The following is a 22,893-nucleotide window of genomic DNA, read 5'->3' as shown; positions in this document are numbered from 1 at the left end:
TGTGTTTGACACCTGTGCTATATAGGCTACAGAGGCTTTCCCTCGTCTTAGGTAAGTATTTGACTTTTGACTATTTGACACTTTACACAGCACCCACTGAGGCTAGAAGAAAAATGAATTTGCAGCTTTGTAAAGAGTTCTTCATTGGGAGGGCTAAAAAAAAAGTGGAATACTATGCAATAAAACTCTAACCTTGGTGGAAGTGAGCATCACTTTAACACCTCCACACACTTCATCATACAGCAATGGGTGGAGCTCTCCTTTAAGTGAAACTTTTTTACAGTAAGTTTGCTGCAGAAGATTAGAGGGCTCCTTTTCAGATTGATATAAAAAAGGTTTAATTTTCTGCTGAACTGTGAAAGCGTTCTTAAACTGGAGGGCTGCAGACAATGCGGAATACTATACAGTATACTGTACTCCATGATTCCTGCACATACTGGAGCTAATTTTCAAAAGGGATTGGATGTTTTCCTAAAAGCACAAAATATACAGAATACCCACCATTCCAATAAAAATATTAAAAATACTGATCCAGTTATGTTATCCAACTGGCATTTGGAATCAGTAAGAATGTTTCTCCCCTTTGAAGAGAATTGGCCCACGCTTGTGAAGGGTTTTAACCTACCTCTGGATCAAATGCAGCTTCTAAATGTGTAAGAGATTTTTTTTTTCTTTAGTTGAACTCGGTGGACTTAGTTCTTGATTCCAGCCAAACTACGTAACTGCCTGACTGGCACCATGGTGCTGCACCCTTTAAGAGTGAACAGCTGAATGATGTAACTGCACTACTGAGCGAGTTCCAACATGATGTTCAAAAGCGCTGGTGAGGTGAGAAGACCGCCTACACCAGGTCTGGCTGTAAGTCTCATTTGGAACTACTGGAGGACAACATAAATTTGCATAAAAAGGTGTATAAAGTGTAAGCAGAATTTCAACCCGGTATATCCACCAATAGGGATGGCGATGCTTAGGAGAACTCATGGAAAAGCATGTGATCAGTTTGATTCCAAAAACATACGGATAAGTTAATTGGCTCCCCCTAAAAATTGCCCCTAGACTACAGTACTTACACTACATAATATAAACATATGGCAATGGTAGGGATTAGATTGTGAGCTCCTTTGAGGGACAGTTAGTGACAAGATATATATATATATATATACACTGTACAGCGCTGCGTAATATGTCGGCGCTAAATAAATACTAAATAATAATAATAATCAGCTGATGGATTTCTTTGCTGGTCATGATTATGCGTTAAACTAGAAAGTCATCACAGCAAATCCGGACCTTACAAATCTATCAGCTGATCAAATTGATCACATGCTTCTCCGTGAGCTCTCCTAAGCACTGTCATCCATATCCACTAATATAGGATAACAATAATAGCTCCAATATGGAGAGTCACACACTGCTAATTAAGCAATTTTAGTTCCAATATGAAGCACTCTAATAATGTAGATCAGACAAGTATCCAGATAAGGTAGTTCCCTATGACCACAATTGTAAATTGCAAATGCAGTAATTTGGGAACTGGGCCAATCACAGCCCGTTCCTACATCAAGACATCCATTCCCGGTTTCAATATAGTAGCTAAGTTAAAACCTGTGGATCCTATAGAGCCTTCCCTGTCCTCTCTTGTACCCCTTGTTCCAGGGCCGCCACCCCCATTTAATTTGCCGCCTTTGGTGGTTTCAGAAGCATTTGTGTCCTTGAGTGCTTCCAAAGATGGGCAGCTATGTACTGAGCATGCGCAAGTGTGAGCGCTTATGCATACGCGGTACGGAGCCGCCTGTCTTCAGAAGCACTAGGCGACACGAGTGCTTCCAAAGCCTCCCAAGGGCTCACAAATGTGTATTCGAACAATTGGTCTAGTACAACCAACAGGGGGTGACAATGTTGGAATGAGGGGAACAAGAGAAGACAGGGAAGGCGCTACTGGATCCAGACCCTTCGCTCTCCATAGGCAATATCTGACCTTTTTTTTCTGCCTTTACACGAACTTTAAAAAATATTATCCAAAAAACTGATACAACTAGGAGGATGTGCTCATGTGATGCGTAACGGAGTTGTTCTGTAAAGTGACTGTTCTGCACTGATTATTCGGCCTGTGGCAAAGCTCTGCCTCTCACCTCAGTTATAAAATGGAATAAGATGAAGCCGTTTGGATTGTGGTCAGTGGAGTTAGGAAAGCATAGCTGGATCTGACACATGGAGTCACAAGTATACACAATGTAACAATGTTCTAGGATTTATGTATACAACAAAAACAGATCATATCTTCAGCGTTCCAACTGGAGAAGCTTCTATCCATAGCTCTGGAGCACTTCCCACATTTCCCAATGTCACAAAGCTCAATAATTATAACTGTATAACCAGCCAAAGAAATTACAAATGTAGAAAGACCTGAGTAGGCAAAATAAAAAAACACTGTAACTAGACTACTTAGCATTAAAGAAACCCACCCTGAGCATTGGCCTAAAATGAAAATCTGAACTTATTGAGGCTTCCTCCAGCCCCCGGTTGCCCTCCAGGTCCCCCGGCATCCTCTTCCTCCCTTCCGTGGTCACGCTGGCGGCTCCGGTAATCAGACTTCAGCTAAAGTCATGCGTGCACCCCTGGTGCGTAAGTATGCTGGTCGCTGTAAGCATACTGCACATACGCGGTTCAGTCTTTAGAGAACCGCGCAAGCGCAGGATCCTTACGGCGACCGGTGTGATGACGCGCCAGAGAAAACTTAGAACTGAGAACAAAACCATGATATAGAGGCAGTCTGGAGAACTCCAGGTTAACCAGGGAGACAAGATGCTATCAAACTGCCCTTCTTAGTTGTTCAGAGAGGAAGCGATCTTTTCCATCCAGTAGAATTCACCTATTTTATGAATGATAGTTGGAGATCTCCACTCTTTAGCTTCCTGTCAATTTTTATTGGTCCAGGTTCAAGCTGCATAACATTTATATAATATTTAAAAGCAAGGAGATATTATTTGCATCTTATTAAAGGAGAGGTCCAAGCTAAAAGAAAAATCTAAATCCACTTATCTGGGGCTTCGTCCAGCCCCTGGCTGCTGTCCTGTGCCCTCGCCGCAGCTCCGGTGGCTCCCGGCATCCTCCGCTGCATAAGCCGATCTCCCCAGGTCGGCTTCTTTTGCGCCCCACCACGTGGGTCACTTGGTCTAGCCGATGTCATCAGGTCTGTACTGCGCAGGTGCAGAACTACTGTGCCTGCGCAGTACATACCTGATGATGTCGGCTAGACCACGTGACCCGCGCGGTGGAGCTCACAAGAAACCGACCCGGAAGCCCACCTGGCAAGGTCGGATTCTGCAGCAGAGGACACCGGGAGCCACCGGAGCTGCGGCGAGGGCACAGGACAGCTGCCAGGGGCTGGAGGAAGCCCCAGGTAAGTGGATTTAGATTTGTCTTTTAGCCTGGATGTATCCTTTAATGATCCCTAGTCAACACACTCTCAATCTATCCACTGAATCATATATTACTGGGCCACAGATGAGGTAAGCCATTACACAAATCTGTACATTTTACTCATTTTGGAGGATATTTCAGTCATTTGGGGGGATATTTTCCCTTCACCTTCCCCCTTGATCCAAACAATATCCACTTCCCACTATCCAAACACTCCCACATACTCACCTACATGTTGCATACCCCACTTTGAGCAGATTGTGCTGCCTCTTCCTACACTACCCAGGTTACTGGCTATTTAGATAACAGCCTCTGTCCTCAGTACCAGATCTTTTCCCATAGCTCAAATTAGGAAGGAAACTGGCAGGCTGACACCACCACCTTAGCCCCATGAACACATCTGACAATGCTGCACACCTCTGGCGTCCCCCACTATAGAGACCAAGCTAAACAAAGCTATGCGCTGTCATGCTGGACCCTCTCTTCTTGGGTGTGGGGGTGGAGCCCTCATATGATGGGGAAAAAAATGACCAGCCAACAGCTTTAAGTATAGATAAAAACATAAAACATATTATAGTTGAGTCCCATCTATCCAGAACTCTGGGCGCTAACCAGCAGTCTCAAACAACCAGCACAAATTGCAGGCAGTACTCACAGTGGTGAAGGCCAACTTCCTAGGCTGTTTGTGGGCTCTGCTATGCTTAATGACTGGGTTCCAGGGCTCCCCAAAGGTTAATATACTTTCAATCACTGTATTTTAACAATTAATACAGAATCCATGGTATGTATATAGATGGGGATATACAGCAGTACTGTATTAGCTAGGCCTCAGGAGCGTAACAATAGACCCTGCAAAGGATGCATCCGCAGGGGGGCCTATCATGAGAGACTGACTGCTAAAGGCAAGGAGAGAAAAAAACTTTCTGCTCTCTGCACAATTGTTCTAATGACTACATCTGCTCAACCACTGATAAGGAATCATACAAAGTTTTGCAGACAAAGATTTGTAGACAGTCCCTATCAAGTGTTCAGCAGAGTCTTGTGCACAGCGTTGTTCTTTTTGTGGGAGGGGGCCCCATTCAAAGTTTTTCAGGGGGTCCAGTGATTTCTAGTTACGCCTCTGCTAGGCCTATTTTTAACATTGTCTATTCAGATTCTGATATGGAACACCTTATACCGTATAGTGGGTGCTGGGCCTGAGTGCTAAGCCAAGTCACAGTTCAGTCATCGAGAGCTAGTAGGATCAGGTCCGCACACCAGTCTCAAGATGCAGTGTTTCCTGTTATTGCATTTGTCAGCACAGATTGACAATTGTTTTGGGGCCTTAAGAGGTCCCCTTCATCAGAAAAAGTGCAAACATACAAAAATGTATTTTTAACATTGAGTCGCAAGCAACCAGGGAGCACACTTTTTTGACATCAGCTAATCCCTGTTAGTGACAGATAACCAAAACTCCATAAACAAGATGTATACTGTATTTATACCTTTGTAAGCAATTTCCAAAAAATCTAAAATGATTGACTATCATTTCTATTGTTGCTATAACGATACAGCAGTATTCAGTATTAAGACTTCAATTCTAATAGATCATTTAGCATGATTGTAGCCCTTTAGCTTGGAGCTATGCTTTACCTACGGTGTTGAGACCATAAAAAAACAAAGTAGCAATTTAACAAGCAGCTGTCCAGTGACCTAGACCCAAACTCTGACCTACAGAGTTCAAGACTCAACTCAAACCACTGGAGTGTTCGGGAGCAGACAAAGATAATTGATCTCTATATTAACAGCCTACTCTTTCAGTAGCTGGCAAGTAGACACTCCCGACATGGGGGTCTGCTACTAATTAAGAGTGCTTCTAAATATGTTGTTCTTTGAGGATTGATTGGGGTATCAATAATATTTAATGGAGCACTAAGTACGATCCTGTAGCCCCATTACACAGGGAGCCTGGTGGATCTGAATGTCCCATAGGGAATGTTGACTTTAGAGAGGACCTGTTACTGACATCACATTTAGTATGTCAGCATTACTAGACTGCATTGGCTTCCTCTTGTCAGAGGGTGGGTGGAGGGTGCGGTATAAAAGCTTTATATCATTACAGGCTGCAATTTGTCCAGATGAGAATGTAGAAACAATAAGCCAGATAAGAAGCAGTAGGCACATTTATGAAGATGACCAATACATCTGACCCCATGTGTATGATGATACAGAATATTAAAAATGTCAACCCAAACCAAAAACTATTAAAGGACCATTATATCAAATAAAGTAAGCCATTAAAATCTGACAGGTTTTGGACTAGTCCACCTCCTCATGGGGGATTCTTAGGGTTTTCTTTTTTTTCCAAAAGCATTTCCTGAACGGCAGTTGCTAAGTCTAACTGTCAAAACAGTAAGATACCAGCTAGCCTCCCTACTCACTTGCACACTATCAGGAAAAGTTTTTCAAAACAAAGAAACCCCTGAGAATCCCCTATCAGGAGATGGACCAGTCCAAAACCTGTAAGTTCTCTCAGATCTTAACTGTTTACTTTTTTGTGAGAGTGATCCTTTAACATTAAGGCTCGGTTCACACAATCAATAAACTTGTTCCGTTTACTGGATCGGAAGGCAGTGGATAAATAGACATGTTAAGGGAACCAATGCCAAGTTTTGGATTTTTTCAGACATGGACATTAAGAACAGATCTGTTTGTTCAGTTCCCGTGAGTGAAATGCGGGCTTGTGCAGTACACAATGATTCAGCACACCGCAGATGCGGCAAATCCTCCATTCTGTCACCTTTCTCTGCCTTGTTACCTTCTGTCTTCTACTGTCACCTTTGCCTTCTGTCATCTTCTCTTCTTCCTTGACCCTTCTCTTCTGCCTCCATCTCTCAATGTCAAAGAACTACTATAGAACATTATACTCTTCTTCATCCTACCCAGTTGCAGCACCACATATGTACAATGGTCCCCACAACCACACTGCTAACTGGTGGAAAACTTAAAATGATGCAATAAAATAAAGAAATAAGTAGGCTGTTAATGGCCTAGAATCCAGTTATTCATTTATGTAAAAAAATAACTTATCTCTAGAAGAGACAGATTGTCATTTCCCTCCTGGTACCTCACTATTTGTCATACAATGTAAGTCAGAGCAGAGGTATGTGTTCTAGGTGGGCACTTATCATTGTGTGAATACTGGCAGATTAAAAACTGCAGGCTATGGCAGGGTTGCACCAGTGTTCAAGTGTAGGTGTGTTTAATTTGCATCTGTATAGCAAATTGTATAGTGTTTCTCTCCTGTCAGACTCAAAGTGCTTACGAGGCAGCCTTTAGAGCATACATGTCAAACTCCGGCCCGCGGGCCAAATCTGGCCCTCTGAGCCATTAAATTTGGCCCTAAAGGGGTTTCCCCACTTTGCATTATGTTTGGCCCACTCTAGACCACCAGGGAAGCCATATTGGGAGGTAGGTGGACAGCACTAAACACTAGGGAACTGTATGGGGAGGGTGGGGGCCACTAGACACCAGGGAGCTGTATAGGGGAGGGAGGACCACTAGACACCAGGGAACTGTATAGGGGAGAGGAGGACCACTAGACACCAGGGAACTGTATAGGGGAGAGGAGGACCACTAGACACCAGGGAACTGTATAGGGGAGAGGAGGACCACTAGACACCAGGGAACTGTATAGGGGAGAGGAGGACCACTAGACACCAGGGAACTGTATAGGGAAGGGAGGACCACTAGACACCAGGGAACTGTATAGGTGTATAGGAGTTGGGGGGTAATTTGACACCAGGAGGCTTTATAAGGTGGCCAGTAGACATTGAGGCCCGCGGCTAAGTGTCAGTGTTCAAATTCGGCCCACTTTGTCTTTGAGTTTGACACCCCTGCTTTAGAGCGTACTCAGTAGGCAATAGCAGTATTAGGGAGTCTCGCCCAAGAATTCCTTACTGAATAGGTGCTGGCTTACTGAACACGAAGAACCGAGATTTGAAATAAGGTCTACTGTGATGGAGGCAGAGCCCTTAACCAGTATACAAAATACACATGATTTACAATGGGGGTGTGGCTACCCTTCTGTGTCAACACATGGGTGATATCCAGCAGACATCACGGTTTTCCATGAAAACATCATTTACGTTTGGAAAGGTGTGGGCCTTCCCAAATCATAGATCTTATTCCGCAATGTACTAAATACCTTTCAGCGTGAAAAATGCATTTACCTTGAAGTTAGGAGGAATGATGGCTTTTCCAGCAGGGATTTGAAGAACGATATTCTCGCCCTCGAAAAGCCAAAGGTCCCATCTGGACTGGTTGATGAGGAGAGCCCATGGGAGCAGCTCAATCAGCAACGTCTTGAGATGGGGCTTCCAAAGGGAAAGCTTCACCCGCATAGGGCTGTCCCACTGAGCCAGATGCTCCCCACTGCAAGCACAAAGCATTACCATTACATGAGGCGTCATGCAAACAGCTATGTACAAGAACTAATGAAACAAATAAACAGGAACAAATAGAAGCATTTTTTCATTAAAGCCAGGAAGCTATTGGGTGTACCTTGGCTGCCAATACATTGTACAATTCTACTTCTCTAAGAGACCACCTGCTATACAAATATTACTTTGTGGAAGTGCTAGTAAGTGCAAGAGAAATATAATAAGGTATAGTTTTTTTCATAAACATTTTTTAGGTGGGATGACATTTTCTTACACAAGTGAAGGTAGAAACACTGGCGCTGGAGGTGGACATTACACAATGACTTAAATGGCTTCAGCATTCACACTGCAGTCTACCAGAATCTGAATGTGGATCTCCTTGGGAAAAGGCTGGAACTGGTACGAACTGGGGGAAAATATATCTGCATGCATCAAATTAGCAGGATGCCCAAGGGACCTGTGTACTACCCAAAACATACGAAGCAGGTAAATTAAGTGCTGGGGAAGTTTGGGTGCTGCCATAGGCGCCCATGTGATGGCCGCGATTAGTGGCTATAACTGGAAATTTGGGCAGGGCCATCCACTATACTAACTATGCCTGCTATTTGTAGTTGCAATTTGTATAGCAGGCGGCCCCAGTGGCCACTATCTTAGCAGGTGCCCAAAATTCCAGTTATAGACACTAATAATGGTTAACAGCATGGGCACCTATGGCAATGCAGAAACTTCCCCAGTGCCTCTGATAAAATAGCGGACGGAAGAACTGCAGCAAAGGTGGCGCAGATATCAGCGGAGATGCAGTTGGGGGGATGGTAAGTCAACGGTTGGGGGGGGGGGGGAGGTCAGTTTGGGTTAGGTATGAGTTGGGGGGGGGGTCCAATTTGAGTTAGGCTTCGGTTGGGGAGATCAATTAGGGTTGGTCATCAGTTATTAGGGTTAGGAGTCGGTTGGGGGTCAATTAGGGTTAAGCTTCGGTTGGGGGGTCAATTAGGGTTAAGCTTCGGTTGGGGGTGGGATCAATTAGGGTTAGGCTTTAGTTGGGGGGTTAATTAGGTTTAGGCATCGGATGGAGAACTACATACTAGATTTTCTAGAAGTTAGGTTAAGGCATCGGTTGGGGGAATAAGTTAGGTTTAAGCATTGATAGAGTAAGGGCAAAAAGTGAGAATAGGGCCAGGTTAGGTGATACTAAAATATCAGTAAAAATTACTGATATTTTTACGATCGTAATAACATGGAGCCTAATAGAATACCGGTAACTTTACCGATATTCTACTAGCAGCTATTTTCAACGCCCAAATTACCGCAGCGCCCAGTTGAAGCTCTGACCCATACACTTCTAGATTGCGACCGAATGGGGCAAAAAGATAGATTCCTCTCTGATCTAAATCCACTTAAAGAGGAATCCATTCTTACTGCACACAGTACATTGATTTTCAATTAGTTTCCAGCAAGGAATCTAATTGATTGAACTGCAGCGTTTCACTGTTCCAACGCAGTGCACCACTATGGGCCGTCAATCTACAGCCTCTTTTGCCCCGCCTCTGGTCAAAATAGATTCTCCTTCCTGTTCAAACGATTCTTTCGATAGATTTTTGGTCAAAATTGATCAAAAGTCTTGGGGGAACCGATTCCCATGGATCAAATCTGCCAGGAATTAAACAGGAAAATCAAGAAGTGTATGGGCACCTTAAAGGACACATCAAGTGAGAGGTATATGGAGGCTGCCATATTTATTTTCTTTTAAACAATACCAGTTGCCTAATGATCTATTTGGCTGCAGTAATGTCTGAATCACACCAGAAACAAGCATGCAGCTAATCCTGTCAGAAACACCTGATCTGCTTATGCTTGTTTCGGGTCTGTGGCTAAAAGTATTAGATGCAGAGGATTGACAGGACTGCCAGGCAACTGGTATTGTTTAAAAGGAAATAAATATGGCAGCCTCCATATCCTTCTCACTTCAGGTTCCCTTTAAGAAAACAAAAAATGTCACAAGTAGGAATAAATATCAGAATCAGAAATATTTTTAATCGACAAGCATGACTGGGTTGTGCCCGGAATTGGGTTTGGCACATACAGTAGCTCAGAATATGGATAGGAAGTATAGTTAACAGAACAAGCATAAGCAGGAGTGCAAAATTATTAAATATACAGCAGTGCAATATATACATATGGTTAAACACCAACCAAGTGCTGAAAGCCTTACAAACTAGTTTAAAAATGTTTATATGTACAAACAAAGTCATGTCTCAAGAGACATATTCTTAGTTAAAAATGTTATTTCTTCTTACACTGTTCCCTGTTTTGAGCATATACTGTATATCTACATACACAAAATTGACCATTGCACTGCACTCAAACAACAGGAAGGTGGCGCTGCTGCTTGAGCTGTTTACTGATCTCATACATTGCTAAGATTAGTTAGTCAAATCATAGATGTTAAACTAATGAGACATTCTATTATTTAATTACAAAAGTAGTCCATATGTGGGGGAGAGCCCTGTGATGTAAACCTTATTTAACACCTATTTCTATGAATTTAAATCAAAATTAATAAACCATTTAGAAGGCATGAGCTACTGAAGAACTAAAATTCCCAGCATGTCCTGAGCTTTACAATCTCTCAAAAGCTAGAGGAAGCCAGTAGCGCATGATTGGTATGTAGTATGGTGGGTTAATATCCAAAACTAAGGGAAATGCTCTGTATACTGTCTCTGCAGTGAAATAGTATATACCAGTGCTGTCCAACTTCGCGGGCATGGAGGGCCGTTTTTTTTCCAGACCACATGGTGGAGGGCAGGCAGACCTCATTTCTGCCCGCCGCCGATCTGTGGTGTGTTAGAGGCGGCAGCAGCACGGGGGAGAACGAGGAGGGGCTGTAAATATTTACAGTCCAGCACCCGCAGCATGGGGGAAAGGGGTTTAAAAGAAAAAAAAAGTCCTCTCAGCTCTGGGGACTCGGGGGGCCGCAGCAGGAGGCCTGGTGGGCCGGATGCGGCCCGCCAGTTGGACAGCACTGGTATATACCATCATAGTCATAGCTCACAACTGTCCCTCTTTTGGAGAGACAGTCCCTCTTTGGGAACCCAATCCCCCTGTCCCTCTTTCTTCCTCATTTGTTCTTCTTTCAGCACTGATGTACAGATTTGTGCAAATATATGTATTTTTCTACTGAAAAAAATGTATTTAATTGGCTCCTTTATACCCATCCTATAAATTGATATATTTCTTATTTTTAAATATTAATATGAAGGAAAATGAAACCGGATAGAGAAGACTGGTGTGGTTTGAATTATAAAACAACATTTTTCTTATGAAATCTGTATTATATGCGCGGCTAGGGGTGTGTCAGGGGCGGGATTAGGGGTGTGGCTTAAGTGTCCCTCTTTCTGATCTGAAAAAGTTGGGGGGTATGTATACCATAGTTACAGTTTAACCTTACCAAAAATTGTTCGTCATGTACTGTATTTTTTGGACTATAAGACTCACTTTTTCTCCCCCAAAAGTGAGGAAAAAAAGTCACTGCGTCTTATAGTCCAAATGCAGGGGGTTTCTGACTTGTGAACGCTGCCAATACAAACCTCCAACCCGCGGCAATGTCAGGGACTCCCTGTACTGTGCCCATTCAAAGGAGGACACAGGGGGGACAAATGGAGGGCACAGGGGGACACAAGGAGTACAGAGGCAGACACATGGGGGACACAGGAGGATAGATGAGGACACACAGAGACACAAGAGGTACAAGAGGGCATTAGGTACAAAAGTGGCATAATCCACAAGATGCCCCTTCACCATGGATGCACCAGGTTTAGTATATATTTTTCCCCCTGGTTTCTGTCCTCTAAGCCTAGGTGCGTCTTATGGTCAGAGCTTTGCAGAGTACATCATGCAGGTCACATCACTAACTGGCTCTCAGAGGGGCTCACACAATGTTCCAGGGCCAATTCTGGAGGGAGACAGCTGTCTTAGCAGAATTTTCTAGGGTTGAGGGAGAAAACTAGAGCTCCAATTGGTATATAACCCTGGCTGGTATATAATCCTGGGACTGCAGGTAGACTGTATGGAGGCAATCAGGGAAGGTTCTAGTCCTTTTCTGTACCATGTCAGTATGAAAGTTCCTAAAGACTTTCATTGAAGTGGGGTGCTGTAAAATTACAGCACTGCCCCAGTGTGAAAGAGTCCTGAAGCAAACTTGAAGGATGCAATGTAACTGCCAGCTTCTCTGACCTGCCTCCCACCTCATTTCATCTGAATCCGTCACCGCACAACATAAGCACACACATTTTTCCAGACCTGTAATTCTGCAAATTCTAAGGTGGATTTTTAAGACAAGCAGAAAGAAAACTGGAAGTAGAGTAGCTGCAAAGGGTACCGGTAACAAGTCACTTTAGGCACCTTCAACAGTTCTCTTTGCTCCAGAATAACTAATCAGCCTTGAAGAAAACATGTAATCAAAAAGAAATCCCCCTGGGGGATGCTTACTTCAGGAGGGGGAAGCATCTGGATCCCAACGAGGCTTCCCAGGTCCTCCTCCACCCCTCCGTTCAATTGTCGGGACCCCTGAAGAGCGGCGATGTAAATATTTATCTACAAGCGATCCTGTGCAGGTGCACTAGCCGGTCTTCATTCGGGTAAGGTGGAAATAGTCCTCATCCACCCCCAACCACCTCTCGGTGGGAGTCCCCCAAGGCTCGGTCCTTGGCCCTCTACTGTTCTCCCTATACACCCAGATCTACCTCCACACCCCTGACATGTCCACCACTACCATGGACAAGGTCTCCTCCTGTCTATCAGCAATCTCCTCGTGGATGTCCGCTAGGTTCCTGAAACGAAATCTAGACAAAACGAAATTTATGATCTTCCCACCCCGGCCATCCCTGAAGCACCCAGATGTGCATGTCACTGTTAACCACACTACCATTCGCCTTACCTCTCAAGCCCGCTGTCTGGGTCTCACCCTGGACTCCGCACTCTCCTTCACTCCCCACATCCAAAACCTCACTAAGTCCTGCAACTTCCACCTTCGTAACATCTGTAAGATTTGCCCTTTCCTGACCTCTGCCACCACCAAACTCCTCATCCATGCCCTCATAATTTCCCGCCTTGACTACTGCAATGCCCTTCTGTCTGGTCTCCCTATGACCCGAATAGCCCCACTGCCAGGGGCGTAGCAATAGGGGGTGCAGCGGTAGCGACCGCATCGGGGCCCTTGGGCCAGAAGGGCCCCGAAGGGCCCTCCCTCAACTACAGTATTAGCTCTCTATTGGTCCTGTGCTCATAATAATCACTTCTATATATACATTGAGTAGTGGTAAACATTAACAAGCTCTTCCCCATCCCCTTCTTGCACCTCTGACACTGTAGTTGCCATTGTCAGATTTTGGTGCGCCGTATCAATTGTTATGTATAGAGTGCCTGGGGGGCCCCATTGTAAAACTTGCATCGGGGGCCCACAGCTCCTTAGCTACGCCACTGCCCACTGCAGTCCATCATGAATGTGGCAGCCAGAATTATCCACTCCTCCCATCGCTCCACCACGGCAGCTCCCCTCCTTGAACCCCTCCACTGGCTTCCAATCCAGTCCAGAATCAGATTCAAGATACTGTGTCTGACCTACAAATCTGTCCACAAAACCTGTCCATCCTACATTTCCGATATTACTCAGAGGTACACACCTAGCCACTCACTCCGCTCCTCCAATGAACTTCGCCTGACCACCCCCGCATCACTCAGTCCCATGCATGCCTCCAGGACTTCTCGAAAGCTGCACCAACACTATGGAACTCCCTACCTCCACCCATTAGGGCAGCCACCTCCATCAACAACTTCAAGAAGGCCCTCAAAACTCAACTTTTCACTCTGGCCTACCACCTCTCACAATTGCTCTAAACCCACAGCTGAACTCTGGTCCCCTACCTTTCCCTCTAGATTGTAAGCCTTTGGGCAGGGTCCTCCTCCTTTTGTGTCCAACCTGATCATGCACCGCCATTACTGTGAACCCATGCTATGCATCTGAGTGACCCTAACTTGTCTAATCTCCATGCTCCATCCAGTGACTAAGCATTACCTTGTACTCATACTGTGCTGCGTGATCTGGTTTGCATGTATTCCTGTATTGTCATATTGCTGTATGTCACCCCTAAATATTGTCTGTAACCTTAATGTACATCGCGCAGTAGAGTGGATACGATCAGACTAGGCTATTTCCGCCTTACCTTCCGCCTTACCTAAACAAAGAGCAGCTAGTGCGCCTGCATTCCAGGGAGGTAAATATATCAAAGCCTTGTCAAGCTTGTTGGGGAAGGATTCGGGGAGCCAGCACTGGATTTCCTGAGGCTACAGGGGAGGGGGAAGCCTCATTGGGACCCTGAGGCTTCCCCCTCCCGAGGTAAGTATTCCCCAGAGAGCTTTTTTTTTTAAAGTACAGAATCTCGTTAAGGTGCCCATTAACTCTATCTTTTGATGTGATTTGAATGATCTCAACTAATAGGAGAACAATTATTAATTGTTTCCATTAATGGATCGATTTATGAAGTTTTTACATTCCAATTCGATTATAAAATCCAACTTTCGGATTGATATTTTTTCCTTTTCCAATTAACAAAAGAATCGTTTCACATCGATTTGTACCACACATATGGTTTTCTATACAATTCTATACAGTGTTCTATAAAATTTGATCATAAAAATTGCATCGAAAGATCAAATCTGAAGGAAACATTGTACCGGTAATGGGCACCTTTAGTGACACAGCCCTGCAGAACTGCCTGCTGGACGAAGGACTAAACTTCCAATGAACTCTAGTGGTGACTATTAGCGGCTAACATCCCAATGACATCACCAAATCCCAATGGCTGATGTCAGTTTTTAACTCTGCTGGCCATTGTGTGACAATGGATGAAGTGTTCAGTCTCTCCTTCCAAAACAGAAAATGTGATCATTTTTATGTTCTCAGAGATTTCTGCAGAAAAATACAACACGTGGCAGATCGAGGAACAACAATGTGTCAGTTTAATTTTATACAGATATGGCCATGTACATCACGTCTCCCATTAATTTCCATGTGACCTTCTCGCTGCACACACATTCATCAAGGCAGACACCTACCTGTCTGTATCCTTCTTATTATACGGCCACACAGGCTGATTACCGCTTTCTCCTCCATAAAAGTCGGAAATAACTTGACTTGCAGAGTATTCGCCTTGTGCTTTCATGGCAATTTGTTTAATCAGAGCTGTCGAGATGGGAACAGCACATTCTGAAGGGTCATCTTCCTCCCTGGAGGTAGAAGAGAACGTCTTACTGATGTCTGATGGGGAAAACCATTTCCTAAGTAATGTCTTAACTTCACATATAATCCAGCCCACGTTCCTGCAGTAAACATAATTACGGTCTTGCACACTCTCAGTTTAACTTTAAAGCAGAGTAACCAAGCAGCTTGGGGTGACCCAAACCACTAGGAATGTATGGGGGGGGGGGGGGGATTAAAGAGACCGAAAAGCCCTCCTACTAATAAGCAATGCTTGGTGAAATTTGCCTTCTTAAAACAGGAGGAAATTTGCAATAATTCAGCTAGAAGTGAACATTTGTGGTTACCCACAATGCACCACTACTGAATATGCAAATTATCAATTTTTGCCCCTGTAAGCTAGACAAGCATCCAGAACTGCTGGTGTATAGCAAGTCTATTACTTTAAATATTACACAGCCACACCAACCCCACATGTAGACAGCCTGTTTTGGGCTTTTGGCCCTCATCAGTACATGGCAGGGTTTGATATGGCTGTATGGGATAGGGCTTGGACCAGTACAACAGAGTAAGCAAGCAGCTCAGGGTGACCCAAAACCACTAGGAATGTATAGGGGAATTAAAGAGACCGAAAAACCCTTCTACTAATAAGCAATGCTTGGTGAAATTTGCCTTCTTAAAACAGAAGGAAATTTGCAATAATTCAGCTATAAGTGAACTTTAACACAGCTAACGGTGCATTGCCTAAGTTTTATTTTTCTTCCAATCACTGTGAATTGACCAATGCTCAGTTGGTGGCACATGTACTCAGAGCCGTAATTTAGGGCTTGTAGTTCCCTGGGCACAGTTGAGTGATTATGACCACTTTCTGCCCCAGACCAGGTTAAGCAGCACATGGGCCCTGTGGCAAAGGTAACTTGGGGGCCCCTTGCCGTTCCCAGGGGCGCCCAAGCTGGCTGCCACACCCTCCCTACGTGATCTTCCCCCAATTGTGCCCTGGGGCCCTTGGTTAATGTGTAGCTGCACTGCAATAACTCGCCTGTCCTGCTGGTTGCTCCATGAAGACAGAGCAGAGACAGGACAGGTGTGTTATTTGTAATTAGTCTGCAGTACAGGGATGGTGCACATGGAAGTGTGGGCTGCACATGGGATGGGTGTTGCTGCACTTGGAAGGGGAGACCCAATATACTTGGCCTAGGGGCGGAAAAAGTATAAATCCGGCCTTGGGGGAACTAAGTTTTATGACGGCCTCAGTAAGATAAGAGCTCTGATAAGTTATGAGTAAGCTGTATGTCTTAGTGGAATATAAAGCAGTCACTGGGGGATGTAGACAGTGATGGCCTAAGATATGTTTACCTTGCTTGGAATGTCAGATGATGAGTGATGTCTGGCTCGATGTTCTGCAATGGCTTTTCAAGTCCCTTTCCAGGAACCGCTTGTGTTTCATTTAGGCCAAGGCTTCTCTTCTCCAAATGTATAAGAATCTGATCAGGAAGATGACTCCTCATGATAAAAAGAGGGCTGAACACAATCTTAAAGGCAAAGAACAGAATGACATTACTCTCTGCGTTCTACAGCTGTCTGATGTTATAAATTGTGGCTTCCAAGGTCGTGGTGACCTTCATCTTATCCAGAGCACAGAGGAGGTCACAGCATTGTGCTATTTATTACTCACCATTCTTTGCTGGGCTTGAGAGTTGGGATCCAAGATTAGTATTGTGCACCAAACGTAAATAATGGCTCTGTTTGATGATGGCACCTGTGAGCAATAAGAGGGAGATTAATAAGGAAGCTTATCTTGGGCTTCTTCTGCTTCTTCCTGCTTTTAAGTCAACTTGGAACATTTTTTATAGTTGCGTACAGCAATGAAGGAATGTCACTTAAAATAATAAACTTTTAGAGTGCATTGCCATGAGGAGGATGGGTTTAAGTAAACCTGCTACATTATGCACAATGTTTTACAACACAGCCCTGCTGGCTTTAGTGCGGAGGCTCAGTATAGTGAATATACTGTGCCAATGATTCGGGTGCCACCATAGGCCATAATGAGAATTACGGCTATAGCGGTGTTCAGTGACTAATTTGGGCGCCGGCGACTGCAGGAGCTCAAATTAGAAAACAAAGAGGTAATTTAGCTGCCAGCAATAACTGGTGCCCGAATTATGCACCATCCCCCAAGTTGCGACAGCTTGGAGGGGGAATAGCATTAGCACCACCCGGACTTTCAGCAGGCGGAGGGGGAGCTGTTTTTCAGCTTCACCCTGTGCCAAATTTTGACTACGCCCATTTTACAATTTTAAATGTATGCCCCACAGGGCCTACAAACCTAACATAATAAACTATGTTTAAAGGGGCACTACAGCGAAAAATTATAACATTTCAAATATGTGCAAACATAGACAAATAAGAAGTGCACTTTTTCCAGAGTAAAATGAGCCATAAATTACTTTTCTCCTATGTTGCTGTCACTTACAGTAGATTGTAGAAATCTTACAGAAGTGACAGGTGTTAGACTAGTCCATCTCTTCATAGGGGATTCTCAAGGATATATTATTTTCAAAAGCACTTAGGGAATGACCATTGTTCTGTCCAACTGCCAAAAAACTGTGTAGCGAGCAGGGAAGCTGGCCAGCATCGTTGTTTAAATCCTTTTTAGGGAATATCTTTATAAAGAATAAAAGCCTTGCTGAGAATCCCCTATGAAGAGATGGTCTAGGTCAAAATCTGACAATTCTGTCAGATTTCTGCTGCCTACTGTAAGTGACAGCAACATAGGAGAAAAGTAATGTATGGCTCATTTTACTCTGGAAAAAGTGTACTTCTTATTTGTATATGTTTGCACATATTTTAAATTTTATAATTTTTCGCTGTAGTCTCCCTTTAAACACACATACTTGATGAATGATGCACTCCATTTTCATAGCCCTAGCAGTTTATTTGCAGGCAAACCCTGTCCCCACTTCCCATTCAGATGCACAATGAAATGGCCCTAGCAGTTTTTGCCCACCACTGATCGTGACCCGACTTTTTTTTAGTAGGATTCGGTGTGTGTGTGAGGGGGGGGTGTAGCATCCACCAGGCCCCTAGACTCTCTCCAGGCCCTAGGCAACTGTCTAGGTTTGCCTTGTGGATGATCCGGCTCTTAGATCAGTTACCTCACCTAGAAATTGTCTGGCTTGTCTATCTGGTTTCCAAAGAATATTGGCTACCACTAGGGGGCGCCCACATGATCTGTTATGCCTGTCACTATATAACTGAAAACCGAGGCAACACTGTTACTTCATGGAATTTCAAAGGTGAATCTTAACTGTCATGTACCAGAATCATAAGTGTCACACATGACAATCAACAAATTCAGACAGAGACAAACAATGTACGCCCTCCACAAACACTACCAACGCTCTGCCAGATGCAATGCACAGAACGTCTGCTGAGCATTGGAATAATGGAGGAATTTATTGTGTCAAGGATACTTTTTTTGGTCTTCTTTATGTAAGGGCAGGAAATCCATGTCTAACATATCAAGAGTAAAGCGAACAGATGTAAAATATCTACATCACATAATCAAAGAATATGGTGCTTGCCAATTTCTAAACAAGCCAGGAACATAGGGTGTGTAAATGAGCGCATTGCTTAAACATTTTCTCACACACAAGCTGCACACTGCTCCCCAGTAGCCTGTCTTGTAATGTGATCAAGATATATCACTACTGCGGGTCAGAGCCTCGCGAGTTTACTGCGCACCCATCCAGAACCTTGCCTCCCAATCAGACTAAACCAGCTATGAGCCGGCTGCACACCAAAAGATGATTCTCTGCAGGTCCTCTAATGACCTGTATTCTGCTGTCTGGGTAAGCTGTAGGCCTAAAGCTGGACTTTCTCAAGTCCCAGAATAACCTGTTTTTTGATTATGATTAAAAAAAGCCATGAGGTAGCTGCAGGCCTCCAGTAGCTGATGTTAGGATACCTAAATGTTCTGTTTTATACTCACTAGTGAAGCATCAGACCACCAAGGTCTACAGGTATCAGTATATTCCGCTTCCTTATCATTGTGAACAAGGTGAAGACTCCCAAGCCACGTTCTTAAAATTCCAAAATCAGAATCAGAATCAGTTTATTTCGCCAAGCATGACTGGGTCATGCCCGGAATTGGTTTTAGCATCACAGGGCAGCTCACAAAATAAATAAGAAGTTACAACGAGACAAACGTAACACAGTGCGCAGGCAATAAGTTACATCAGAGACGTGACAGAGTAAGAAAAACCTTGAGACAGTAGCATATCAAGCAGCAAAAACAAGATAACACAGTCTGAACGCAGAAAAAGAAAACACTCATGTACTATGGGTAGTGGGCAGCTAAGTAGGTGCTTCCTGCAAGTGTCAGGGGAGCGCAGGGCATTTATAGGGAGTTCAAGAGTCTCACCGCTGTGGGGAAGAAGGTGTCTCTGTGCCTTGACGTCTTGGTAGGGATGGCACGTAGCCTCCGTCCCGATGGGAGCAGTTGGAGGAAGCGATGACCCGGGTGAGATGGGTCATTAGCAATTTTTGTTGCCCTAGAGCACATCCTAGAGTTGTGGATGAGCTCCAGAGGGGGGAGGGGTTTTCCAATTATTCTCTCCGCTGATCTGATGACCCTCTGAATTTTGTATCTGTCGCTGGTGGAGGCGCCAGCATACCATACGAGTATAGAGGAGCACAGGACAGACTCTATGGTGGCGGAGTAGAAGGATTTAAGAAGTTCTTGGGCCATGCCGAACTTCTTTAGTTGACGCAGGAAGAAGAGTCTCTGCTGGGCCTTCTTTTGGGTTGCGGAGGTGTTCACTTTCCAGCTCAGGTCATCAGATATGGTAGTGCCCAGGAGTCGGGCACTGGGGACAATTTCAACTTCCGCCCCATCAATAAGAATCGGGCGGGGGGTGGTGCTCCGCCTTCTGAAGTCTATGACCATCTCCACCGTTTTGGTGGTGTTGAGCACCAGCTTGTTCCCCCTGCACCAGTGGCAGATTCTATCCACCTCAACTCGGTAAGCCTGTTCGTCGCTCTTACTAATGAGGCCAACAATGGTGGTATCGTCGGCAAATTTGATGACCTTGACAGAGTTGACCTTGGAGGTACATTGGTTAGTATAGAGCGAGAACAGAAAAGGTGACAGGACACATCCCTGAGGGGCACCAGTGTTGGTAATTCTTGGTCTGGACGAGATGTCTCCCAGCTTAACAACTTGGGACCTGTCTGTAAGGAAGTCCGTGATCCAGCAGCGAAGGGCAGGGTGGGTACCGAGATCCACTAGGATGTCGTGCAGTATACGTGGGCAGATGGTGTTGAAAGCCGAACTAAAGTCCAGAAGGAGCATCCTGGCATAGGAGTCCGGGCTGTCCAGGTGACCGGTGATGTACTCCAGGCATATGTTGATAGCATCATCAGTGGACCTGTTTGTTCTGTACGCAAATTGAAACGGATCCAAACAGTGCAGTGTGGAGTTCTTGAGAAGGGATAGGATCACTTTCTCAAAGGTTTTCATAACAACAGAGGTGAGGGCCACTGGTCTGAAGTTTCTCTTTAAAGTGAATGTTAAAGCTCTGGGTCCTATAGAGCCTTCCCGCTCCTCTCACGGTCCCCTCATTCCAGTGATGTCAACCCGTTAGCAGTATCTGACTGATCAGTTGAATACTGCTCTCTGCCACCGCAAGAGGCTTTGGAAGTCTTCGGGAGCCCGAGTGCTTCTGAAGATGGACGGCTCCATACTGTGCATGTGCATTAGCTTTAAGGACCTTTTACAGACACTAGTGGACTTTAAGCAATGATGAATTGGTGAATCCATGATAAACAATGCTCATTTTTACAGGCAACATTTTGAAAGCCTGTTGTAGTCATATTTTAATCTTTCAAAGGGTAAGATCAATTTTCAAAGTGGAGTCACACGATTGCTGACATCCTCCACAGAGCGTACAGTCAGTCACTAACTGTTCCTCAGAGGTGCTCACAATAGAACCCCTACAACAGTCATAGTCAGGGGTGGCCTTAGAGTACGCGGGGCCTGGGGCGAGTGTCATATGCGGGGCCTAGAAGACATATGCTGTGGACACACACACACACACACACACACACACACACACACACACACACACACACACACACACACACACACACACTGAATAGGTTAGATAAGTAAGTGCCTCCAGTATAGGTTAGATAGGTAGGCGCCCCGCAGTATAGATTAGATAGGTAGGTGCCCTGTAGTATGGATTAGATAGGTAGGTAGGTGCCCTGCAGTATAGATTAGACAGGTAGGTGCCCTGCAGTACAGATTAGATAGGTAGGTAGGTACCCTGCAGTATAGATTAGATAGGTGCCTGCAGTATACATTAGATAGGTAGGTGCCAGCCTGCAGTATAGATTAGATAGGTGCCTGCAGTATAGATTAGATAGGTAGGTGCCCTGCAGTACAGATTAGATAGGTGCCTGCAGTATAAATTAGATAGATAGGTGCCGGCCTGCAGTATAGATTAGATAGGTGCCTGCAGTATAGATTAGATAGGTGCCTGCAGTATAGATTAGATAGGTAGGTGCCCTGCAGTACAGATTAGATAGGTGCCTGCAGTATAAATTAGATAGATAGGTGCCAGCCTGCAGTATAGATTAGATAGGTGCCTGCAGTATAGATTAGATAGGTGCCTGCAGAATAGATTAGATAGGTGCCTGCAGAATAGATTAGATAGGTAGGTGCCTGCAGTATAGATTAGATAGGTGCCTGCAGTATAGATTAGATAGGTAGGTAGGTAGGTGCCCTGCAGTATAGATTAGACAGGTAGGTGCCCTGCAGTACAGATTAGATAGGTAGGTAGGTACCCTGCAGTATAGATTAGATAGGTGCCTGCAGTATAGATTAGATAGGTGCCTGCAGTATAGATTAGATAGGTAGGTGCCTGCAGTATATATTAGATAGGTGCCTGCAGTATAGATTAGATAGGTACCTGCAGTATAGAGTAGATAGGATCCTGCAGTATAGATTAGATAGGTAGGTGCCCTGCAGTACAGATTAGATAGGTGCCTGCAGTATAAATTAGATAGATAGGTGCCAGCCTGCAGTATAGATTAGATAGGTGCCTGCAGTATAGATTAGATAGGTGCCTGCAGAATAGATTAGATAGGTGCCTGCAGAATAGATTAGATAGGTAGGTGCCTGCAGTATAGATTAGATAGGTGCCTGCAGTATAGATTAGATAGGTAGGTAGGTAGGTGCCCTGCAGTATAGATTAGACAGGTAGGTGCCCTGCAGTACAGATTAGATAGGTAAGTAGGTACCCTGCAGTATAGATTAGATAGGTGCCTGCAGTATAGATTAGATAGGTGCCTGCAGTATAGATTAGATAGGTAGGTGCCTGCAGTATATATTAGATAGGTGCCTGCAGTATAGATTAGATAGGTACCTGCAGTATAGAGTAGATAGGATCCTGCAGTATAGATTAGATAGGTAGGTGCCCTGCAGTACAGATTAGATAGGTGCCTGCAGTATAAATTAGATAGATAGGTGCCAGCCTGCAGTATAGATTAGATAGGTGCCAGCCTGCAGTATAGATTAGATAAGAATGTGCCTGCAGTATAGATTAGATAGGTGCCTGCAGTATAGATTAGATAGGTAGGTGCCCCGCAGTACAGGTTAGATATGAAGGTGGCTGCAGCGGTGGGGAGAGCGGGGCATAGTAGTTAAAACTCACGTGTCTTCCTCCGATCCTCACAGCTACCATCTATTTCCTCTCCCAGCATCTGTGCATTGGTAACTGCGCCCTCTGTGGT

At 44.6% G+C, this 22,893-nt stretch overlaps 1 protein-coding gene across 3 annotated transcripts in view; it reads right to left on the bottom strand.

The window, feature by feature from the left end:
* Positions 1 to 22,893, bottom strand: part of VPS13B (vacuolar protein sorting 13 homolog B) — a 1,202,086-nt gene that overhangs the window by 89,487 nt on the left and 1,089,706 nt on the right. For all 3 annotated transcript variants that reach the window (XM_068237718.1, XM_068237719.1, XM_068237717.1), the window contains exons 46-49: positions 16,772 to 16,855; positions 16,453 to 16,628; positions 14,955 to 15,125; positions 7,635 to 7,836 (exon numbers count right to left, since the gene is read on the bottom strand). In XM_068237718.1, coding sequence (XP_068093819.1) covers positions 7,635 to 7,836; positions 14,955 to 15,125; positions 16,453 to 16,628; positions 16,772 to 16,855 — 633 coding nt within the window. The remainder of the gene's footprint in view (positions 1 to 7,634; positions 7,837 to 14,954; positions 15,126 to 16,452; positions 16,629 to 16,771; positions 16,856 to 22,893) is intronic.

This window comes from Hyperolius riggenbachi, chromosome 5, assembly GCF_040937935.1.
Source record: "Hyperolius riggenbachi isolate aHypRig1 chromosome 5, aHypRig1.pri, whole genome shotgun sequence".
In the NCBI taxonomy this organism is placed as follows: Eukaryota; Metazoa; Chordata; class Amphibia; order Anura; family Hyperoliidae; genus Hyperolius; species Hyperolius riggenbachi.
Note: the sequence above shows the minus strand (reverse complement) of the source record. Positions and strands in the feature narration are given on the sequence as shown.